At 35.7% G+C, this 25419-nt stretch overlaps 1 protein-coding gene across 1 annotated transcript in view; it reads right to left on the minus strand.

Moving 5' to 3' along the window:
* Positions 1–21054, minus strand: part of LOC105388268 (proton-coupled amino acid transporter-like protein pathetic) — a 37847-nt gene extending 16793 nt beyond the window's left edge. Inside the window, exons 1-3 of the mRNA XM_048632693.1 lie at positions 20902–21054; positions 2090–2140; positions 1316–1395 (exon numbers count right to left, since the gene is read on the minus strand). Of these exons, the coding sequence (XP_048488650.1) occupies positions 1316–1395; positions 2090–2098 (89 nt within the window). The 5' untranslated portion in view covers positions 2099–2140; positions 20902–21054. The remainder of the gene's footprint in view (positions 1–1315; positions 1396–2089; positions 2141–20901) is intronic.
* Between the last annotated feature and the right edge of the window lie 4365 nt (positions 21055–25419).

The following is a 25419-nucleotide window of genomic DNA, read 5'->3' on the forward strand; positions in this document are numbered from 1 at the left end:
CAAGCTACTAGGATCGCATGGTTTAAAGGATATTACTCGTTGAAAGTTTCACGTTGTTTTCAGTTTTTACATGGTTTTTACCTGAGGTTTTTACGGAGATATATTTCCGTTTCGAACGAACACAAGCTCTACAGTTTGAAAATCTGAACAAATATTTTTTATGTGTATCAATCCTTGAATCCTGTCAAACAAAACTAAAATGTCGATACAGATCGGAGTCGAATATTTTCGTACAATTTTGCACATTTGGAGGCAAGGTGGCTGTTTAGGCTCTCGCCTCGAATTACAACTAAGTATCAGTTACCATTTAAGACGTGCCCTAACAGACGAGACATACACACGCGTTTTTTTAAAGTTTTTTTAAATAAGTAGATATTTTATCTGTTCTAATTCCATGATTTTCACCAAATACCTATAATTATATTTTAGTTTTTGAAAACTATGTAGGTAATTTAAATAAAGCCTGTAACTGGTCATGAATTGCAATGGACAGTGGACATTGCACATCTAGGACAAAAAGGGGTGAAGATATGCACATTTTCCGTTCCATTAAGCTCTGCAAAACCTACCTGTATAAGCTATACAAGCTATATAGGATGAAAATTTAACAGTAAGTTGAACATCATGACTAATGCCGAGTACAGAAAGAAACTTTAAGCTAAGGGACCGTCCATTAATCACGTGAGGTCGTTTTTCTCATTTTTAGACCCCCCCCTCCCCCCTGGTGATATTTGGTGAGGTTTGGGACCAACCCCCCTCCCCCCCTGGATCACGTGTATTTTTTTGGAAGTCTATGTAAAGGCTATTTTTGACTCGAAAAAAATATAGGTCATACTACAAATCGTTCAAATTTTGGCGCCGTTTAAAATTTGGTTTAGAAATACCTAGCGCTTTTTGACAAAAAATTAATACACGTGATGTCTAACTAGACCCCCCCTCCCCCCTCGTGATTTTTCGTGAGGTTTTCCGTACCCCCTCCCCCCCCCTTTGTGCCTCACGTGATTAATGGACGGCCCCTAATGTCGACATAAAGGCACTGTTCACAACCTCTGGTTAGTAGCTACCTGTGAGTTAAAATACATGCTGTCACTCCCTGTTATTATTTTGTTGATAGTGACAGCATGTATTTTATCTTACAGGCAGCCACTAACCAGATATTGTGAAACAGGCCCTAAATCTATGTTTTTCTCTTTCTGTCCGTATACTGTCATAGCAAGGTAGTCATATATATGTATTTAATGCCGACATTAGCTTGATGTTCCTTTCTGCAACGCATAAGAATAGGAGAGAAGAGAATAGGATATGTGGCACGTACTTGCTGACGATCTTCTCCTTCTTGCCGTCCTGCGGCAGGAACGTCTCCAGCTCCTGCGCCGGCGGGCTGCCATTGGTCTCCTGGAAATTATGCACCATTTTAAAACCTCTTTACTTAAATATGTTGGTAATGTTGGTATCTACCAAAGTATGTAAATATGGTAACTCGAATTTCCTAAAGATGTAGAAAAAATGTGCGGAAAACATCTGATCGATTCAGCTGCAGTTTTGGTTTTGGTACAGATAGTCGTGCCTATATCGTTGCGTGTTGTTGGCAAAGACAGTCATTAGTTATGTTAAACTGAAATAAGTGTAAGGTAGTGATAGTGATCGTATCAATCTATCAATCTAACGTGACAATCGTTGAAATAACATAAACAAAATTTGAAACAGAACAGTTTCTTATAAGTTTCAGGGGCCCTATCGCGAGGTCAAAACGAAATAACATTTACGAAGTAATTAGTGCCAAATTCTTTCTAAGCAAGTTCGCGATAGGTAGGTACACACAGGTATGTTTCAGGATGTCACTAGATAGTTACTAAGTACGTAGGTAGGTACACTATTACTGATATTCATTATGTATGGAATAGGTAAAAGTACATAATATATTTCAGAACCTCAGTTTATCAGGTTAAAGTATTATTGCGAAAGACTACCGTGTAATTTCCAGAGTTTCCAGTATATCATACCCACAACTAGGTACTTATAAAAACTATTTGGCTATGGCTGCGGGGGCCGGGTAAACAGCATTTTTAGTAATTACAGAAATACTTACATTCACCATTTTGAAGGATAACCGACTGACTGTCGCCTAGCCTTGTGATCTCTGTAACAACCAGAATTTATTATATTACTACATAGGTTCTTAGTAAGTACCTACTTTCAAATAATCAATGAATAAGTTACATTTCGCACAATATAATAATATACAGATATTCATAGCAGGAATAGTGTCAAATGATTATTTTTTACCAATTTTATTACTAGGTACGTAGTAGGATTTGTGTAAAGGAGAATAAATTACTTTATGAAATAACTAGCAGTTTCCGCGAGCTTCACTTCGCATTAAAAAGTTTTCCCCGTGGAAATTCCGGGATAAAAAGTAGTCTATGTTCTTTGTCAGGGTCTAGATCATATGTAAACCAAATTTCATTCAAATCCGTCCAGTAGTTTTGGCGTGAAAGAGTAACAGACAGACAGACAGACAGATAGACAGACAGACACAGTTACTTTCGCATTTATAATATTACTTAGAAAGTTAGGATTTTTGAAAACCTAAGCCACCTAGCTTCTAGAATAAAATTATGTGTTAGTTTATCGACGATACTTTATATTTGTCTGATCTGATAAAATATAATCAATACAAGCACATTGATTCATTCGTCATATATATACTGTACGTTAAACAAACCGCCTACCATCAATGTAAATACATAGGTACATTGAAAAAAAATTTCAGAAAAAAAATACTTATTTTTTTTTATAACGGTGAACATGGTAAAAAATATACGCTTTTCATAACTTTATTTGGTTTCACAGAGTTTGAATAACTTTTACCTGTTTTATTTTTCTATAGGTATACACTAGGTACCTACTTACTTAACTACTGTAATAATGTAAATACTCAAAGGATTTATAGTAAGAATATATAAGTTAATACGATCGAATATTATCTATAATTTTATTTAACACATTGAATGCCGACTACGAAATTTTGCGTAGGTACAATTGATTCAAGGTACCATTGGCACTAAAAGGGTTAAGGGATTTCAATATCGTAAATCACCTAGCACACGTAAACTTTGGATGATAAAAAAAAAAAAAAAAGAGACAAAAAGAAAGAGTACATAATTGAATTGATGGTTTTGGTCACGTGGGAGGTAATTATTCACGCAGACTCGGCAGCTGATAACTGATAACCCACATTACGGGAGATAAGCGCCACGTGTCGACGGAACGCAGAAAGCTAAAGATCGCATCCAGTGGCGTGCTTTGGGAGAGGCCTACGTCCAGCAGTGGACTGCTATAGGCGACCGACGTATGATGATGATGATGTCGACGCAACAACAAGGAATCGCTGGTCACTTGGAGCTCATGCGAGCCATGGAGGTCTCGGGTTGGAGTTCCGGCCGAGGCAGACATTCGATTTCAGACCGGGTCTGGATTGCTTTATGTGACTAAGATAAAGACAAGATAAGACAAGACAATGTATTTTTATGCAAATATCGGGGACATCCGGAACATTTTGCTTTGTCATAGTTACACAACACATACAGATCATCCAAGACCCGAGAGAAAATATTTGTCTTTAAACAAACAATCTGCCCGGCGAGCATCGAACTTCGGCATAGCAGTCAGCAGGCTACTAACCCCTACACCATCCACCACACAATTTCTATCTCGAAGGTGACAAAACGGATGACATAGCTAGTATTTTACTGTGTCATAGGTATGATTTTGACATTAATAATTAAGGCTTACGGTACCTCATCATCATCATCACGACCCATCACGTCTCCATTGCAGGGGCACGAGACCCCTTCCAATGAAGGAAGGGTTTTACCATCTAAATGGAAAAACAGCACGATCAGAGAGTACCTACAACAACACAATTAGTACCTAGAATTGACACCCAGTTCACGTATGTTTATAATAAGAAATAATTACTATGTAGAGTAGCCACGTACTACGTACTGTAAGTGCCATGTGTAAATTGAAATTAGATAATAATTGTTTTATTTCGTACGTATGCAACGCATGTCGATTTCAGTGAATAGTTGGCAACGCTCCATAATATGTATGTAAATTGGTAATTATTCAGCTATTGAATTGCGCTCTGTAGCTAAACTAAGTTTGGTATAAACTTAAATGGCATTATAACTTATTATCATAGCAATTAGAACTACCATTATGTATTTGTAACTGATGTTGTTACTAGGATGATCTTAATGATAAATATGTATATCGTTAGGTAAGTAGAAGTACATCTATTTCTATTCAAATACACTACTTTTTATTTTCTTTTGCAACATCGTTTAAGTGTGCATTATATTCATATAGGAGTGTCTGTTATCATTATCACTTAAGTAAATAACACGTTATTATATCAATTTGAATGCGTCTTGTTATGAGGTGACCCTTCTGTTATCTAAACCACATTGCGGGTCATAGTTCCTGTAGACTCACTGTCCCGTTTACTACCCATATCATGGACACCCTATCTTTCTAATTTATAAATACAGCCAAGTACAATTAATAATAGGCCGCCAATTATGTTTTGTGAATATCCTGTTGTCATTTCTATAGCTATGATAAGTTAGCAGATTTTAAATTTAATTCAGTTAGTATATTGTCGCTAGATTTTGTTAACTCTCTATCTCCATTATGTAGGTATAATACGTATAATTATGATCCATAATATAGTTTGGGCTAATTAATGTTTAGTGTAACATAATATGTGGTGCTTGCTGCTCGTAATAAAACACTTATTAGTCTACGGCGGATAATTATTTATTTTTCTCATTTATAGATTGTTATGATGTGGTTATGATAAATGATATTATTATGTTTTAGGAATATGAAACTTTTGGTAACATTCCCCATTATTTATCTTGCTAATTAACGTTATTTGTATCCAGAGAATATCATATTTATCTTATCTAAAGAAATAATAGCCTTGTAACCTATCCTGATGTGTTCTGATAATATTATATCCCTGGATAATTAATATAAACAAATCGTAAGTATTTAGTTATTTGATATTACAGTAATAGAGTTTATCCAGCTTGCAAAATATAACGAACGAGAGCTGTGGTGCTCCAAATTTTTTTAGCTATCACGCCCTGTAGCATAGATGGACTAAGATGGCACAAAACGGAGCCCTGCAATGAAGGCATAGCGGATGAGCTGAGTGCCAAAGGCGTCGACACGCGAGAGAACCCATGAAGTCCATTTTAAAACCATTTTTCCTTCCATCCATCTGATAAGTTATGATACGGCTGAAGTAGGCTATTATTGGATGAAGATGTTACGTCGACAATGGAGGCGATTCTAAAGGCACAAATATCAATTTTAAACGTTAAATACGAAAATTGAGTTTCATACTGCCAATTCTAAAGTCGAAATTTAAACAATTAATTTAATGGTTAGGTAAATTTAGCATTGTGCCTTCAGAATCACTACCAGTGCCCCCTCTGTATACATACTCGGCTACGTCACGGCGCGTGTGCTTGTACAGTTGTTGTCCAAGTTTGCTTAACCTTGTGAGTGATCAAGTACAGTTGGCTTATCAAATACGAGTCCGATAACTGTGACACATACGTCACACATAGTGCGGTCATATGGCCCCGGGTGTTGTTGGGACGGCTTATCAAACACCGGAATTGAATCGAATCTTTCTACCAAAATAATTCAGGAATGTACAACTTATTTTATGATTAAACGAACTTACCTTGGTAGTGAAGTTCTATCATAATCATACGAAGCACTCAGTCCGAAGAGATTGGTATAGAACCTAGAATATATACATATATGTAATAAGTACACAAGGTAGTACCGCCCAGGTTACACCACTCTCCACTGTAGTTTAGATTATTTTTATTTTATTTTTATTTTTGATATGTGGGTAGTTGTTGATTCCCCTCCCAGCGCGTGTTAGCCTGCTCCGCGCCACGAGGCCTCAGTTAGTTTTTAGAGTTTGCAATATACTGCCTGATAATTTGACATATTTCCCATGTCTATGGGGACCAATAAAAATGGGCAGGGTGGGAGAATTATACCAATCTCTTCGGACTGAGTGCTTCGTATGATTATGATAGAACTTCACTACCAAGGTAAGTTCGTTTAATCATAAATCATACTTCGCACTCAGTCCTCGAGATTGGTATAGAACCTAGAATATATACATATATGTAATAAGTACACAAGGTAGACTTTGAGAGTGATGGGAAATATTGTCAAAACAATAAAATTATTTAGTTAAGTTGTTTATTATTCATAAAAAACAATAACTATTTACAATTTAGTAAGATATAATCATCCAAACAAAAAATACAATTCTCAATATTATTATTTCTTAACATAAACTGAAAAAGTTATAGTGAGAGGTAAATTAACATATAAACTTAATTATTTAAGTTGTCATTCAAAATGGCTCTAGCTAATGAATCATTGTTTTTATTTATAACTGTTCTACAATAGAACTTTCCGAATGTGTGAGAGCTTTCGCTCCAGCCTGCTGTATTACGGATTGTGTCTAGATTAACTCCTAATTGATAAGCTCGTGAACTACTCGCGTGTCTCGTGCTATGAGCAGAAAACGTTCTAATATCGATACCACTTTCATCTAACGTTTTCTTAACCCAGCGACTAAGAGTTTGCGCACCAACACTATTATAGGGTTTTTTCACACCAATGAATAGTTTTTGATTTTTTCTTAAATCTTTTGTTTTCTCTAAGTAGCATAGTAAAGTTTTAGCCGGACAAATACTAGGTTTTTGAGAAAAGAATGGTAGAATTAAAAGCGGTTGCTTAGACCCTAATCTAGTTGTTTTGATTTCATCTGGAATTTTAATTATCACTTGGGATTCATTAACTTCAATATTCTGAATTAAAATTAGGGAAAGTGTTTGCATTCTATGGGCTGTAGTTAAAGCCATCAAGGTAATAGTTTTCTTTGATAATTTTTCAAGTGTCAAGTCTTCGTTAGGGAACCATTCGCTTAAATGGTTTAAAACAAGGTTAGTGTCCCAAGTAGAGTTATATTTTGGTAAAGGACGTCGAAGGCGAAAAACACCTTTAAAGAACCTTTGAATTAGATCGTTATTTAATATTTCAGGGCCCAGTAAAAGCGATAGTGCAGATCTGCATGAGTTCATTGAGCCGTATTGATTTCCATCGTTATACATTTTGGTAAAAAATTCAATAATATTTGGTATGAACGAATCATAGATATTAATACCTTTAGATTGGCAAAAAATCCACCATTTTTTTAAATAAACATCATATTGTTTTAAAGAATTTTGAGATAATGATGCAATCATTATGTCTAACGCAACTGTTGGAGTGCTTCGTCTTGTCATTGCTTCGCGGATAAGATTCCTGCCACCAGGGTAAGTGAGGGCTGTATCCGTTGATTGCTAGAATGAGAAATCAATGCGTTATCGCTAGGCAAAAACATCACTACTTCCGATTTTAGGAGGGAACTATAAAGTGGGTACCATGGTTGAGTTGGCCAATAAGGAACAACCAAAATACCACAAGCTTTATCCGATATGATTTTCTTAATAGTTTTTAAAATCATTGAGAAAGGCGGAAATGCGTAGAAATTATCCGCTGACCATGAGACAGTAAAGGCGTTTACGGCGCAAGCATCCGGATCTTTATGCCAGGAAATATATCGAGAGCATTTTTTATTTATTCGACTTGCAAACAAGTCTATGCTTGGTTGACCAAATGCTTCTACGAGTGTACTGAACGCTGAAAAACGTAATTCCCACTCAATATCAGGATGGATTCTTCGCGATTCAGCGTCAGCGACAGTGTTATCGCATGACCTGATATACGATGCGAATATGTAGATATTCCTATTTTCACACCACTGCCAAATATTTCGCGCCACACTTGTGAGATGAGGGAACTGAATTCCCCCCATACGATTGATATAAGCGATTGCAGTGGTATTATCAATGCGCAATAATATTTGACAGTGATGCAATTCTTTTGCAAATATCTTTAAAGCTATAAAAGCTGCAAGCAATTCGAGCTCATTGATATGTAACTTTTGTTCGTCATTTGACCATTGCCCGCTGGCTGTTTCACCATTGCACGCCCCTCCCCACCCTTTAGTTGAGGAGTCAGAGAATATTTCGAGGTCATAGTCATCGTTTCTGATGCGTCGTGAGGAGTTGTCTATGACATTTAACCACCAATGTAAATCAGGAAAAAGTGAAGTAGGGATATCAATGTACTTATTGTAATCATCATGGTTACGTAAATTAAGGTATTTCCAGCGTTCTAGCTCTTTGGTGTATAGCCATCCATATTCTACGGCCGTACATGCTGACACTAATAAACCTATCAATTTAGCGAATGTCCTAATTTTACATCGTTTTAATTTCATAAAGTTGTTTATTTCTGTTTTTATACGAATTATTTTGTCTCTCGGTAAACGAACTTCCAGTTTTTCAGAATCTATAATAACACCAAGAAATTTACATGATGTCGAAGGAGAAAGCGAGCTTTTATTTTCATTGATTAGAAAACCTAAAGAAGTAGTAATTTACGAGTAATGTTAATATTATGTTGACATTCTGCGATCGTAGGTCCTAATAGGTACCAATCGTCCAAATACAGAGTTGATAAAAAACCTGCGGTGCGTAGTAATTTAGTGACCGGTTTCATTAGTTTTGTGAAAACAAACGGGGCTGTATTCAAACCGAATGGTAGGACTTGAAATTCATACATTTTTCCGTGAAATGAGAACCGTAGGTACTTTCGAGATTCCTTATGTATTGGCAATAAAAAATATGCGTCCTTCAAGTCTACGGTACCCATCATACAGTCCTTTGTCACTAGTTTTAAAGCTGTGCGGAGATCCTCTAATTTAAAATGTTGAGTACTTATGAATTTATTTAGATTTTTAAGGTTAAGGATAAATCTCATCTTTCCATTGGATTTAGGGATTAAGAAAATATTTGACAAAAATTGGCCTTCAATTGGTTCACATTCTGAAATAGCACCAATGTGTATTAAATTTGCGATAATCTCTCTGAATTGAAAAATTTCAGGTTGTGTGTATACCGGTGGTGTCGGAGGTAAAGGTTGAACAATACCTGCGTCAAAATTTATTTTATATCCTCTTATCCAACTAAGAATTGTTTTATCATCGGTAATACGCAACCATTGTGAATAATAATGCATTAAACGACCTGCGTACTTAACTGTAGTAGTTTCATCTAGTACCAGCGGCGGCCCCGCTGGTGCGGCGGCGGCGGCGGCGGCGGCGGCGGGCGCGGACGTGAGCTCCGCGATGAGTGCGCGTGCTGCGGTGGCGGCGGCGGCGGGGGTGGGAACGGCTGTTGACGCGGCCAACCCGCAGACTCGTAGTTCCTCGCTCCCGCGACTGGTGCCCGCGTAGCCGGTGGTCTGCGCACCGGCGGAGCCCTCCGGTTTAAAGACTTGTGATTTGAATTTGGGACCAAGTATGAATTAGGTTTTTTCTGTGGCGCTCTTAACTCAGCGGCTGATTTATTTACCGCATTGGCAGCAACCAGGGTTTTGCCTAAGTCTTCTCCAAAAAGAAATGTATCTATTTTGGTATTGCTTAAATGTTCCTTTTTATCTTGTTTAAGGCTAAATAGAATAAAGTTCCTTCTTGTGACTGAGTTCCCATGCTGTAGATCACAAAGCAAGCGAGCGGCGTCCATAGATTTTTGCAATAATTGATTATCTCTATCCTTTGTACTCAGCATGGTAGTGATAATCTCGCCCAGGCATGATATAGCACTGGCCATCTGTTTTTGCTTCAGTTCGATCCCTTTATCTCTGTTGGCAACGGTTGGCGGGATAGGCGTTTTCATTTCTGGATTGACTTGAGGTGCGCCAATTATTTGGCAATTAATTGGTAAGGGATATTTGGCAATTATTTCCTTACGCTGTTCTTTGTTAAGGCCATTTGTTACAATGTGGCGAAATCTAGTTTCCAGTTCTGGTCTTATTTCGGGACCATATACAACGGATGTTGTAGGGTCGTCACCCAGGATATTTAAGAGATCCTCATCTAGAGCAATGGGTTCATTAACTGGTAATATATTTGTATCGGGCCTGTCTGTGTTGGTAGTGGTTTGTTCCAAATCGTGACTTGTAGTAGGTACAATAGTTGTGGGTATATCTGGGGATAATTGGGTTTCAGGCATCTGCGCTTGGCCTATATTTTGCTCTGAGGTAGTGGCTACAGGTGTACCAGGTGCCGGTATGGGATTTGGTACCGATTCTGTTTGATGAACCGATTCATGTACCGATGCTGAAGCTTCACCATAAATTTGAATATTATTGTCCCACAAAGTGTTATCATATTCGACTGACTGTCCGTAATAACTGTTATAATCTTCTGTGCCATTAAACCAATCTCCGGGGCTCAGTACATGATGTTGAGTTGGTATGGCTGAAAAAAAGAGATACGTAGTTGTAATTATTCAAAGTACGATGAAGAAGTCCCAACGACTTTTCTGATGCGTACAAAGTTACAACGACTATTTCAGCTACTGATTCGAAATGTTAAACAACATTGCTATATGTAAGAATGCGGCGAATCAGCCCCAACAGCTGTTCTGATTACATTACTGTTAAACATCGTTAACTGTCAGCATGTAGCGAAGCGGCCCCAACGACCGTTCTGATAACATGGTTTTGACAAAAACATATAAATCGGTAAGTACTATTATTATTTTATTATGTAATATATAATGTGTCGAACCGGCCCCAATGACCGTTCTGATTACATTAGGTAATTAATATTATTCTATTCTATTATTATAGATAATTATGAGCTTATCCATCGATGTATGTATGGAATCGGTCCCAGCGACCGTTCTGTTTACATACTGAATTAGGGCACTAATTCAATAAGAACGATGCAGCGTTGTATGCGTCGAATCGGCCCCAACGACCGTTCTGATTGCATACTTTTACGCTAGCTTGAAAGTTTTAATCAGTGGCAACTTAAACAGTTAGTTATAAATTCAGTATTTACAAAGTTATTTAACACCGTACATTAACGTTTCATGTATAAATTAAATGGTTTAATAATTACCAGGTTGGGTTTCCATAACCAGCGGCGGAGTATGTAACTGCGTAGCTGGCACGTCTTTATCACCATTATCACTTTTATATTTTTCTTCTAACCGTCTCACTTTTCGTTTGGCACGTTCAAGTCTTTCCGCGTGACTTCTTTTAGGCATTTCGTAATAAAAATGTTCGAATACTTTTTTAACGAAATTAGTGACCGAGTGGTTGTAACACTAAAAAGCGACTGAGGCCTCGTGGCGCGGAGCAGGCTAACACGCGCTGGGAGGGGAATCAACAACTACCCACATATCAAAAATAAAAATAAAATAAAAATAATCTAAACTACAGTGGAGAGTGGTGTAACCTGGGCGGTACTACCTTGTGTACTTATTACATATATGTATATATTCTAGGTTCTATACCAATCTCGAGGACTGAGTGCGAAGTATGAATGTTTTTATATTATGATCATGACTGTAAAGATATATCTCATACTCAAACTCGTAACCTGAAAGTTTCATTAAATTAAAGAGTATGTTTGTTACAAAATATAATTACTTATATTTTATTATTTTATAAGTAAGTTTTCAGAAACAATTGAATCAAGTCTCGTTTTTAACAGAACTTTAGAGTAACAAATTGTTAAGAACCGAGGTAAGATGCAACCAACGCGACGTTTTGTTCTAAATGCATTGTTAAATTTTAACTTGTACCTAAGAAGTTCCTTATTTAATTAAGTAAGTATACTTAGTTATTTCCAACAACAAACTTAACAAGATAGTTAGGTTCCACGTTTTGTTTTCATAATAAATACCTACCTACTTAACATCTATTTTATTTTCTCTCTGTTTCATTATGTGTTAGGTACTTTAGAACTGGTATGCTTCTGATGTAAAGGAGCCATGTCTGTGTAATTAAAGCTTCAAAGCCAGACTTCGGTATTGTGCTGAAATATGTACTTAGATAATTATATAATTAATAGCAAGTCCTTTTGAACCCTAGATGCTATAAAGACATAATTTAATTAGGTACTTACTAAGTATGATGGGACGGAGGAAGTATGATAGATTATATTATATCATAATATGACCAATAATATCTCTTTTGAAACAAAAATCTTTAAACTGTATAATTGGGTGTTTAGAATGATAACTTTTACCTTACTAACGTTGAGTTGCATGGTAAATAGTTGAAATATTATGTACCTTACTATTACTTACTTGCAGCATGTTTTCAATTCCCTTGTCAGAGTCAGATAGGTGTAGAGGTTACATTCTATGAACTTTATCCTTCATTATTATAAAAGGCACGTGTCTCTTATCGATCATCCTGTATGAAGTGCTTTTGCTAATCGATTTGATGTGTTTCATGCAGGTTTCATGGTACAGCAGCTCCCCGTTATATCTACCTAATGATATAGATATGTTATCTATAGTTTTACAATCGGGGACTCTTACTAAAGTATACTTTTTCTACCAGAAAACACAAGAACCTAGGTAGTAGGTACGTACCTTACGAGTACAAGGTAATTAGGTATACATCGTCAGTGTTAATTATTATTGTCTAGATATCTACCAGCTCTTATTTGGACCTGTGACCTAACACCAGTGGGCTCCAATTTCGTTTAGTTCATGAAGCTTCAGATGTCTATATGCGGTAGGCGTCTAACGTCTAACGAAAGTGATGATTTGAATATCACATTCACATCACATCACATGTTGTTATTAGGTAGGAATATTATCAACAATATCACATTACAAACTAGTAATACGGTTCGAATATACTTTTCGAATATACTCGAATTATGTACATCCTTTAATGTAGGTACCTATGATAACCATAAACTCTTCTTCTGTGTATGTAGCAAGGAAAATAGGTAGATAATTTAATTGTATAAACCTAAAGATATCTAAATAGAGATTTTATTATATTTATTCATATTTTTTGGAGGTTCTGTGGGGGACTCCCCATGTCTACCACTCTACATATCTAGCAGCTAATGTTTCTCTTAATGTTTTCAACTATACTTACCCATTTACTAATTCATAATATTATTTTTGAACACAGTGCAGTGTGCAATGAGGAATATAATATCATATCAGTGGCCCAACATAATACGGAAGCCAACGGGCGGGCGGGACCGAAGCCCTACGACCACCCGCCACGAGCCACTGCACTCATCACCGTAACACTGTCATGTGGACAAAATAAAATTGAAACTATCAGTAAGTAAGTAAAAACTAGCAGTTCCCGAGTTTCGTAAAAAGTTTTTCCGTGGGAACTTCACGATACGAAATACACTCACGGGCAATGAAAAAGTTCCATTCAGAAAATTACCAAATTACTACTAAACAGATAAGACTTACTTAATGACACCTTCTGCAATATTTAAGTAGGTAAATTTAACGGTGTATCAGAATATTAAAACCAACAAATTCGCACAAAATTTTGCGAATGCGAATGCGAATATCCAAAAATCTGCGAATATTCGCGAATGCGAATGCGAATATTCGTTACATCACTAGTTTATATATTATGGTGTATAATTAAGTATGATTGCTGTCATTGTCAAATAAAGTTTTATCTTGTCTTGTCTTGTCAAAAAATTAAAATATTTTGTTCAAATTTCCCATGAAATATCTAAAAAAATTGGGGGATTTTTTTGTCTGTATTTCGTAAGTGGAACTGTTTCTTTGCTCGTGAGTGTAGCATATGTGTTAATCCAGGGTGTCAGCTAACTCCATAATGAATCTCATCAAAATAAGTTCAGCCGATTTGACGTGAAGAAGTAAAAAAACATACAAACACACTCACAAACTTTCGCCTTTTTATAATATTAGTTGGATGTGGTGTGGTAATGATTGAATATCGAAAATTAAAATAAGATACAGTCTGTCTCAAATCATGAACATCTACCTAACTATGTTACATACATGTCTGCTCTGCCTACTTACTACGTAAAAAATGCCATACTTTGACGTAGGTATGTAATATGTATATGTATTTAAATCATGTTATAATGTAAATAATAAAAATGCAGACAAAGCTTGTCGGATACAAATGGTTCCGTAGGATCTTTTTATACTTACAATAATTTGCTGTTATTGTATATCGTGAACCTGTTATTGTAGTACCTAAGCACTTTTATTAGAACTAGGTAAATGTGGTTTAGAATAGAGAGTATGTAAATACCTATAAATAAATACAAGTTAGTATTTTTGGAAATGGTAGTTATGTATAAATATTGAAAAGTTATGTGAATGAAAGAAGGTTGAGATTACTTGAGATTGAGCTAAAATGAATTTAATTTCCGTTTTTGTTCTACTGATTTATAGAGCTAATTGAAGTTCTAACTCGCTATTAACTTTATTCGTGAAATAATGTTTTGAAGCTTGAAGAAAAAGATAAGTTATAAACAAATTAGCTTTAAGTACCTACGCATATTTGTTCACTCCAACCGTGTGCAGTTCTTCATAATAATTCGATAAATTTTTCATGAATCTACATCTACCCTTTAATGTGTAGGTACCCTGAAAAAATATTGATAGAGGACGGATGTGTATGTATTTATGTAAAATCGATGTTTACTGAATTCGCAAGCATGCATCGAGACGTGTTGCGTCCGAGACAATATTAATATGATAATCTGGCGAGACCTCAGCGCGAATCCTTCTGTAAGGCTGAAGGAAGATGTAGAGACAAACTCATCATATTATGTATACAGTTCTATACATAAACGCACTTAACATTTCAATGCCACTCGGATATTGTATAATGTGATACCGATATGCCACTCTGTAAAAAGAGCGATTCATAAATTTATTGTTTAAATCTTTCAACGCTACTTATTCACGTTTTGGCGAAACGCCCGCTTATAAAACACACCTTTGTTTCGAAAAAAAATCTGTATCGTATACAGATATTAAAATAAACTCGAATAACTGGTGGTGTACTTAGGTATTACTTTTATTTACCGGAGTGGACCGGAGTACCCGTCTGCAATAGGTGCAAGTGACAAGTTCTTCATGAGTTTCATGACTTATGTAGCCACTATGTAGCTGTAGCTATATTTATGTACCTAAAAAGTATTTTAGCTGAATTGGTACTGCAAATATGAAACGTTATACCTGTGTAATTGTGCATGTAAGTAGTTTAATAACACTACGAAATATTGTGAACAAGAACTTTAGACTTAAAACTAAAACAAACCTATACGCAATTTATCCTTAAACAGTTTCATGAATTTAATCAGCTCTTTAAGCTTTTTCAGAGAGTTAAAAGAGGTTCTATTTATGGATGTATTCATGTATATGTAAAAATATCAGTAATTTAAACAGTACCTACCTAAAACTAAGTATTAGTTTTAAAATAAATAAATAGTTTAATCTGATTTGTTTAAGTAGGTAAGTAAAGTCTGAGCAAGTTTCTAGTTTGTATCGTTTACATTATTACCTATATCCTAGTTAAATTAAATACATACGACTGAGCTAGTTTCAAAACATTTACATAAGTAATTAAATATATTTGCTTATGTACGTACACGGTAATAGGTGTCTATTTGTAATGCTCGATCGGAATTATGATTTGATTGCAGGACAGTAGGCGCGTGGAATGTTATAAACACGGTTATAAAGTTATACCTAACTATTATCAACTATGGTAGGTATACTTTTCAAGTCATTAATCATACTCGTTGATGTATCAGCCGAAGGGTTATCGTTAGTTTCGTATGCTATACCTAGGTATTTGGCACCGTATTTCAATTTATTCGTAGTACCACACAGAAAAAGCACTAAGAAATAAAACTTTACGTTATATTGCAAAGGATTTGTAGAAGGTTTGTAAATGGGCGCAAAACACACTTCGTCTCTACATATGTGCTAGTCAAAATGTCCAAATTCAGTGGTAAATTGCAGGTGTGTCAAAAAATTACCGCCAAACTAGGTCGTCCTAAGCGAAAGAAAAACAGATTATTTCGTCAAAGGTCAGACTGATAACTATAAGTACAGTACATACATACTTAGTATGAATAGATAAGATAAATATTGTGTAACTAAGTACAATACTTGAATATATCTATTTGATGCATGCGGTACAAATATATAAAGATGTCATCTTATATTTCCTACCTTCTAATCAAGCCCCGATGAAAAAGAGGGGTGTTATATACTTAATGTTAACGTGGCTGTGAATCTGTCTGTGGAAGCAGCGCCGATTTTCGAATTGTTTTTGTAATGTTATTGAAGAACACTCTCTTAACCATATTTTATCAAAATCGGCTTGGCCGTTCGAAAGTTATGCGACTTTTGGTGTTGAATGTCGGGCATTTTAAACGTTGGTGAGATAATTTATCTATAAATTGTACTGAAGCTAGCAGTAAGTAAATTAGTTGAGTTTTTTATTACTTACTATCCACCTACACCTAAACACAAAGAAGCATTTGTTTTATGAATATTAAGTAATTATCGAGTCGTAGAGGTATGACAAGTTTTGTCTTCCATACATTAATTTAATTATTTACATAAAGCATATGTAAATAGTACATAAATAAACAACGCCAACGCGTTAGGTACGTAACGCAGTTGGTATATTCCAGGGGTAACCAACGGTAGGGTCGAACCTAGCTGTTAGAATAACTACAACCAAATTTATAATTAAACTATGCTGTTTCAACTAGGTTCAACCATTCTGTACAATTAGTAGATCGCACAGTGTTTGTAAGTTAACCTAACCAACTTTAAAAACTCCAGATATTCAAAACTAAAAGTCGCATAGGTAACTTCTAATCGGCTAAGCCAACAACCCTCTTTTTTGTGAGGGATTAATTAATAAGTCGTAATTTTTGTCCGATTAGGTTGGCCACCCCTGATATAATTGGTATATGATTGGTATAGTCTGTTTTACATCTACATATGTCTGTTCTATTCTAAGACACGTCGAGGCATATTAGTTTTACTACAGCGCCTTGATCAGTGCTTGTCTGAGTAAAGTTAAATATGCACGAATATCATTACAAGGTCTCGATTTGGTACATTAGGTTTTTAACATAGACATAGAGCTACATAAAAATTAGCGTGGGACGTCCCTCAGACTGACGGACCACCTTAAACAATAATAAGGTACATAGGAGATAGTCGGTTGTATGGCAAAATGCGCTGGCGTTGGTTTTATGAAAAAAAATGTGGGATTTTATGAGAAATAAGTTTAAGTAAGTATTCCAATGAAATATGAAATTAGATGATAGATAAGTAGTGAATGTAGTAATAATAATCAAGCACGTGACGCGTATTACTTGCGGGAACATAAGTAAAAAGTTCACTTCTTTGGCAACGTTTTTGTTGCCAAGAGCCGTAGAAAAAAGTTGTTCAGCAACCTCAACCATACTATCTATTACAATAACACTCAGATTTCCTTATTGAGGCCAGAACTTTTTGTGAAGTCTAACAGTACTTAAAATGCCTGCCTAACTGGAGCCAGTGATAAAAAAACTTAGCGGGATGGTGTAACTTGTATACACCTACCGACCAATCTTAATTTTGGCCTCAAAATGTTTTGACTGTGAGCATTACGTTATTTTATAGCTCAGAGTTATCCCCTTAACTCAATAAACTTAACTTGAAGACAAGGTATTAAATTGTAACATAGGAGTTAAGTTAACGGCCATAAGAACACACTTATTATTACTCTTGCAAATCTTACAATAGATTATACCTACAATGGAGTAGCTCAATAGATTTGCTCTCTTTCTACTATTACTATTTATACCTACTTTCAATTAAGTAATTGGAATTGAATACATTAGGTCATACAATGTGAAGGGACGCGAATCATTGGCATGATAAAAATAATTAGGCCATGCAAATTATAAATGGCAGCTACAATTTGCAATGTTATACCTAAGCGACTATATACCATACTTATTACGATTTATGATTCTAGAATTAGGTACAGAGGGAAAAAAATCCCGGCTTATGTAAATATATAAATAATAGTAGGTAGGTTCAGGTAAGTTACTATAGGTATATTTTATGTCGTATGGTTGAAAGATCTTATTCTTGAAGTTACTAGGTAGGTAGATCCTATAATTACGAAATAAGTAGGTAAGTAAGTACCTATATTTTGTGCGTTTTCAAATTCAAATAATTTATTTTAGACAAAGTCCATAAGTTAATAATAAAAATATATATATATATAACAAAACCAAATGTACATTTAATAAGAATTTAAAAAATCTTAACTTTTCGTTGGTTTTTAAAGATTATCCTACTACTGGGTACCGTGCGTCGAGCGCCCCGCACGGTGGGCCGGATAGACTAATTTGTAGACATAATAAAGTACCCCATTCCTATAATTACGTATGTCATTCTAAATGTTCAATTTAGTAAAGCATATGTTTTTAACTAAGTAAACATACCTACCTAGTTTTTTTTAGTAGTTAAGTATGTTGAAGAGAAAATATAAATTTTATATGTGAAATAACATAATTTACGTAATTATAAAAATTACGTAAATACGTTAATTATATATTTTTTTTAATATAGCTAAGAACCTGTAAATTAAATTTAACTTCTAACTGTATACGTAAATACGAATATATTTTAAACTAAGTATGTATTGGTTTTATCATCATAATAGAAGGATAATGATGATGCGATCTATCGTTCGTTACTTTAAAATATTTAGGTACTTGCATTTCAAGATAAGCAGGCGATACTTTTAGTATGTAGTGTGTACCTACATATAAATAACAGACTCGTTGTATTCGTATTAGCACATAGCGGTGTTGTCGTTTCATCTGATTATCTGTATATTTCAAGGAAGAACCGCGGCGCGGGTGGGCGCTCACATGCCATAGCGAATTATGAAAATTATTTGTAGCTTTAGGTTTCATTAAATAGAATAAAAGTATCTGTTTATGTGGTTTATAAATACTCAGATATTTAGTACACACTCACAACCCGTACAAGCCCAGTGTAAGGCGTGTTCCTCCTCCAAAATGAGTGGTAGAGGAGGTTTTCTTCTATAATCTCTGCGGTTCAATCTTCATATATCACACAACACAAACATAATTATGACAAACTAGACACGACATTCACGACAGCAAATATAATATATAATATCTTTAAACTATATTTGCTCCGGACGGAATTGGAACTTTTTACATTCGCCGCAATGGTCAATGTAATGTCGGTATATTTAATTGCATATGATATAGGTACAAGTACTACAAAGTTCCTAGAATTAATAAACTAAAAAGATGTTATTATATATTTCATGTGATATAAACATGCGCTTGTGCATAGTAAGCAATTAAGTTTTTCTGCCGTATAATTATTGTTCGGCAGCAATGCGATACGACGACGGCATCAATTACTGCAGTAATGCAACTTCTCCATAGTCGCAACTGAATAAAACTTTATTTTTTACTTACTTTTGCTTTGAATACAACAAAAAACAAGGCACACGTAAAAGATGTTTTTAGAGCTGTCAAACACTTTCAGCATCCATGATACCTTTTTCAAACACCTATTAAACCTGGATTAAAGTATTTCAGGTACTTGATAAACTATATTATGTTTGTCATTTATTTAAATAACTTAACAAACACTTAGGTGAAGAGAAGGAGAACAATTCAATAAATATTGCAAGTTTTGTCTACGCACAAAAGCCCACGATCAGCCGCAATTATAAGACACGTGTACTCTTCATTAGTAAATATGCATAGGTATAAGTTACACCTAAGTAATCAACATTCAGGTAAGTAAGTCATATGTATGAAGTAGTTTTATCGGATGTAGAATCCTATAGGTAAACATACGACTTTTATAATAAACCTCCAGTTAAGTATTGCATGTCATTGTATTCACCTAATTGCGGAACTCAAAAGTACACCTTACCGTTGAAAAAACATTAGAATAGGTATTTAAACGCATTCTAAATATATACCATAAAATAATAGCCACGTACACCTCATACGTCGAATGTATATGTGTACTACCTGTACCTATATCGTCGTTTTCCTCGTCAGTGATACGAGGCATTGACCGGCATTATAATTACTAGAACTAGGTCACTAAGTGCTGTACTTTTCAAAACTACAATTAGGTAGTCTCAAATCTTCTTACTAATGAAACACATTGTTTTATGTTACGAATATATCGTGTGGGCTGGCTTATCAGCGATACAAATTACGGAAGGACAAAACTTAGCTATAAGTACATGAAAAAAATATAGATCGTCGCCACAGGCATAATTAAATCGTCTGCCTTGTACCTTGTAGATTTTCTTAGTGATACAGGTGAAATTCGGTAATTTTCAAAGTATTTTCACATTAGGTTGCCAAGTAAAAAACCTGCTGTAACTTAAATTCCAGATATTCACGACTGTATTGTTAGTTTTTGTTGAATGAAAGATATGCATTCATCTTCCCGCAGCAGGTAGAGAACAGACCCGCCACTGCCTTGTAGACGCAGTCTCGTTTCAACAAATGTTTACATTAAAATTCACTTCCCGAAAATATATTTCCGCATTTTCTGTATATTTACAAATAAAGAAAAACAAACACGTTATTTTTTACCATTTAAAATATTTAAATGTCATCACGAACGTCATCTAGTGCACCCGATTTAATGACACCAAAAACTAAAAAGTGCACAAGTTAAATGTGTTTAGTTAACGCTGCAGTATAATGATTGACAGCTATTTTTACACATTCGTCTGATGTCATAAAAGTAATTCGTTTAACAGGACAATATTTGCGATCCAGATAAAGTTTTATTGATAATATTTACAGGTACTTACATGATAAGTTGTAGTCGGCTTTTCAGCGATCAAATTCACTAGTGAGGTTATAAACCCACGTGCGACGATGGCGTGGCGTCGTGCGGTCACCGCGAACGTCTCGAGCCGAGTGAGGACTCGCGGCCGGCGGCCGAGCGCTCGGACGGGCTCGGCGGCGGCGGCGGCGGCGGCGGCGGCGGCAACATCGCGCGCTGTTGCGTCAGTCTCACCGTCTCACCGCTTTCACACGACATGAGCACGAGCGCGCCCAAATTCATGGAATACGATGCCCAAGATCGATTGTTTCAGATTCCCCATTGTTTGCTGGCAGTTTTGGGGCTGTCGGCCGGCATGGCATTGCCTTAGACTTTTTTTGACAGTTGCTAATGAATAAGTATAAAGTGATTGTTTTACGTAGGTGATAGATCATATTTTAACTTTATGAAGTACTTTGAAACTAAATAATTAAGTACTTATGGAAAAAAGTATTCTATAACATTCAGTTGCTTAAAACATATTAAATTACCTTACCCATTAACTAACAGTGCACTCATTTTCTGTTAAAAATAAAGAATTACTTATAAAAAATAATTTACCACTGCCGAGTTGACAAAAATCATTTAAAAATAACGAGTTGTCATTGTCACCTATGTCAATATGTCCACGCATTGTCGGATTGCAACCACTGTGCGATAACGAGACGACCATTACAGGCAAATATGTCCTTAAATCAACATCTATGATGAATTTGACGATGAGTTGAACTAGTGTGATGTTGATGGTGACGAGTAAATGATGATATGTAGGAAATACAATGACGACAAAAGTTAATTGCATAATATACAGGGTGTTAACTAGAATGCGTTTGAGCGGGAAATGGGGGTTAGTATTAGTCTAACCAAGCACGTTTCTAAGAAAAAAAACATCAGAATCTCGAATATTTATGTTTAAAGTCTAAAGTAAAGTGGAAAGTTTTACCTTAATCAAAAACATGGTCACCCTACACAAACACATAACCAATGAGACATTCGATTGCAAAAGAACACACACTGTAAATTTGTTATCAACTTCACTTTTCATAATTTATTTGATGTAACTATGATTGTAATTAATTACACAGTAGGTAATAACAATTATTAAATAAAATTGAAATTATTCATGGTGATTAATGACATACTAATCAACAATTAAACAGCTGATTGTCATAAAGTTTGATAGATCGTACAGAATATAATTTATGACTTTCTAGGAGCTCAGAACAATAATTAAACCTTTTTACTCAGAATAAGGTAAGCGTTTAGTATTCACCCTTGATACTTACCACATTTTATTTTTCTTTTATTACCTAAAGATGCGTCTCAATCGCAAGTACACAACACAAATCGAGATGAGCGAGTGTAAGTAGGTAAACCAATTCGTCATTGAAGTAGACCCTGTTATCATCCTGTTATGCATTGTGGTCTTTTAACTTTAGCTGCATACAGACCGGCCCAACGAACGTCCACCGATGGACATTTATCATACATAATACAGGGGTAGATTGAGCAACGAAGGTCAACAAAACCCGTTCGTTGGCGTTCGTTTGGCCGGTCTGTATGCAGCTAAAGTTAAAAGACCACAATGCATAACAGGATGATAACAGGGTCTACTTCAATGACGAATTGGTTTACCTACTTACACTCGCTCATCTCGATTTGTGTTGTGTACTGAGCCGTTTTCCTTGACAGCTGTCAGTTGAGCTTTTGGGTAAGCCGATAGATGGCGTGAAAACGCAGTGTACCAACTGTCAAAAATTACATAGAGAGCAAAGAGTACTAAACTCAGAATAAGAACTCACTAGTTGTGATTAAATGTCGGGTGGTAGCGCGAGCCATCCTTCCGAGGCTCAGACTGCATGTGGCTTGGGATAGTGCTAAGTATTCTGTGAATAGTTCTACCCGCGCCGTCACGTAGTGTTCTTTTCTCTATGCGCGCCGTTTGAACGGGTGCTGCGTGCGAGAACTGATTTTCTATTTTTATTTATTGTATGATCCTAAATAAGATCCCAAAGAAATACTTACAAGACAAGATGAGAATGTGTGCCGTCGCAACTTGTAAAAATAAAGGACATCATAAATTTCCAAATGATGAAAGCCAAGCGCAACAATGGATTAAGGCGACTCGGATAAATGTGCGAAAAATTGATTGGAAACTGCGAAAAAATTCATGGTTGTGTTCGGATCATTTCATACCAAGTGATTTTCATTCACGTAAGTAAGTTAAATCATTCGCGGTAATGTATCGCAGTCACTATCACAAGAGTCACTATCTCACAAGAGTCACTATCTTAAAAGAGTCACTATCTCAAGTGCACTAACTCTACAGTATCAAGGGAGGAGGAGCAGATAGCTCAACTACAACTCAATTAATACAGGAGAAACACATGGAAACTGAGAAAACTTGAAAAGAACGGCTGTACGCACAATCGCACTGAACGCTGAAGCAACAGTGACATCGACATCATAGAGAAAATAATACTACAATTCTACCTACCTACGTCACTTTCACATTTCGTTAGCCTCACAGAATAACATATTGTGATCTGAGTGTGTTCTGAGGGTTTGAAAGTTGGTACAACCCCAAACAACGCCATCTATTTCTCCAAAAAGGAACTTTTTTTTTTTTTAACAAACGCCTCCTTGCGATTGAGACGTCTTTGATGACGAATAGTACGGAAATCCTCATAATAAGTATGGCCTCACTTTAAATACCAGTAGAATAATAACAATCTCGCGTATCATAACCATCGAGTATTTATGATACTCATTACCTTCTCTGTGGATCTAGTCTGTCAGTCAGTCATTGTTGTTTACTTGTTTACAATCATTTTTTACAATTATTACCTAAAAGGGAAAAGGTACCTACAATTCTATCTTTTGATTACCAAGCCTTGTTCCTCATTTCGTTTTATGTTGTGCTGTGCTGTGAATACGTGTGACCTATGTTATGAAGCATAACATGAAAATGTTCTGTATTCATAAAAGATAATTGTGTATCAATAAAGTGATACTTATGGAGTAAAATGAAATGTCTACAATGGATTGGGTACTTTGAGTACCCAAAATCTCGGTAGGTACCTTGACGATGTGGCTCCACGAGTGTGGTGCAGATGCACGCATACTTTTTTATTGACCTTGGCTTTGAATTGTTTGGCCTTGATCTTGGCTTTCAAGTTCATGGTCATTCTGTCAAACGTACCTAAACCTGAATAGGGTGACTATGAAATTTTAAAATGTACTAAATAAAACTGTTTTATGTTGGTCAGCTTAAAGCAAATAAAATACGTTTTTTAATGTCTTATCGTGTTGAGTATCATCGGCTGTATCTACCATTTCCCGCTCCAACGCAATTAAGTTAACACCCTGTATAGGTACCTATCTATCTATATCTACTTACCCTTATTTCATTAACTTTAAAAATAGTTATACTAATTATAGTTATAGCGAAACAAGGCCGTTTCTATTCTGAGAGTCATTTATTACTTTTTATGAAAATTAAAATTAAAAGTTCCTACATAAACGAAAACAATGAACGTATTTCAGCCTAGGGCACTCCTAACGCCTAAACTACAGAAACCACAACAAAAATACCTACGTAGGTAGTAGAGTACACCTAATACCTAATGTTGAATTCATTTGGAGCAACATCGCTACAGTGGGACAACATACCTACTTGAAAACCACCAATCACCAATATAACACCACCTCTCTTTTTATCCAGAGCACCTATAAGTGTATTTCAGTAAAGCTGCGTTGCACTTTCACATTCCAACCTGAAAACCCCGTACAGACGATTTTAGTACCAGGAGTCCATACAACGAACGGAGTCATAGCGTAGTAAGGAGTTCTATACATAGAGCAACTTATATGAGTATACATTGGGCGGGCGGGGGCCACCCCTGATTCACGAGAAGCGTGGGAGGCACAAATGGAACGATTACAGTGATTCAGCCTACGCGGGTGACGTACATACATGAAAGCTTCGTAAAAGCTCTACTACTGCTCTACAATTTCACAGTGAAAAAGCTCCGCCCTTATTGTAAATGTAGTGGTTAAAGGTGAATGACTAAAATAAACTAACCCCGACGATTTAATTGTATACGCTTGCATACGTCGGCCTAGTACCTACTGGTTTCGAATTGTTCAGTTAAAATAAAAGGGGTCAAAAGTTTCATAGCTTCTGTCGCATTAGTTCGACAATAATATAACTTTTTTTAATTCGGCATTTTCGTATTGTCTTAAAAAAAACTACTGAGGCCTAAAATCTACAATCTATTCAATAAACTAAAATTACTTATTTTATATACCTAATTTTATTATAGAAAATCTACAACTTCATACTTAAACCATAGTTACTGTAAAACTTTTTCGGATTCACATCACTATCGCCAGGCATTTTGATTTGATGTCAGGTTTTTGATTCCCGAGTGTTTCTCCCACCTGACATTACATAATAAATTTTCCTTATTTTCGAAACCAAAGGATTTGACTAATGGGATTA

The sequence above is a fragment of the Plutella xylostella genome, chromosome Z (genome assembly GCF_932276165.1).
Source record: "Plutella xylostella chromosome Z, ilPluXylo3.1, whole genome shotgun sequence".
Taxonomy (NCBI): domain Eukaryota; kingdom Metazoa; phylum Arthropoda; class Insecta; order Lepidoptera; family Plutellidae; genus Plutella; species Plutella xylostella.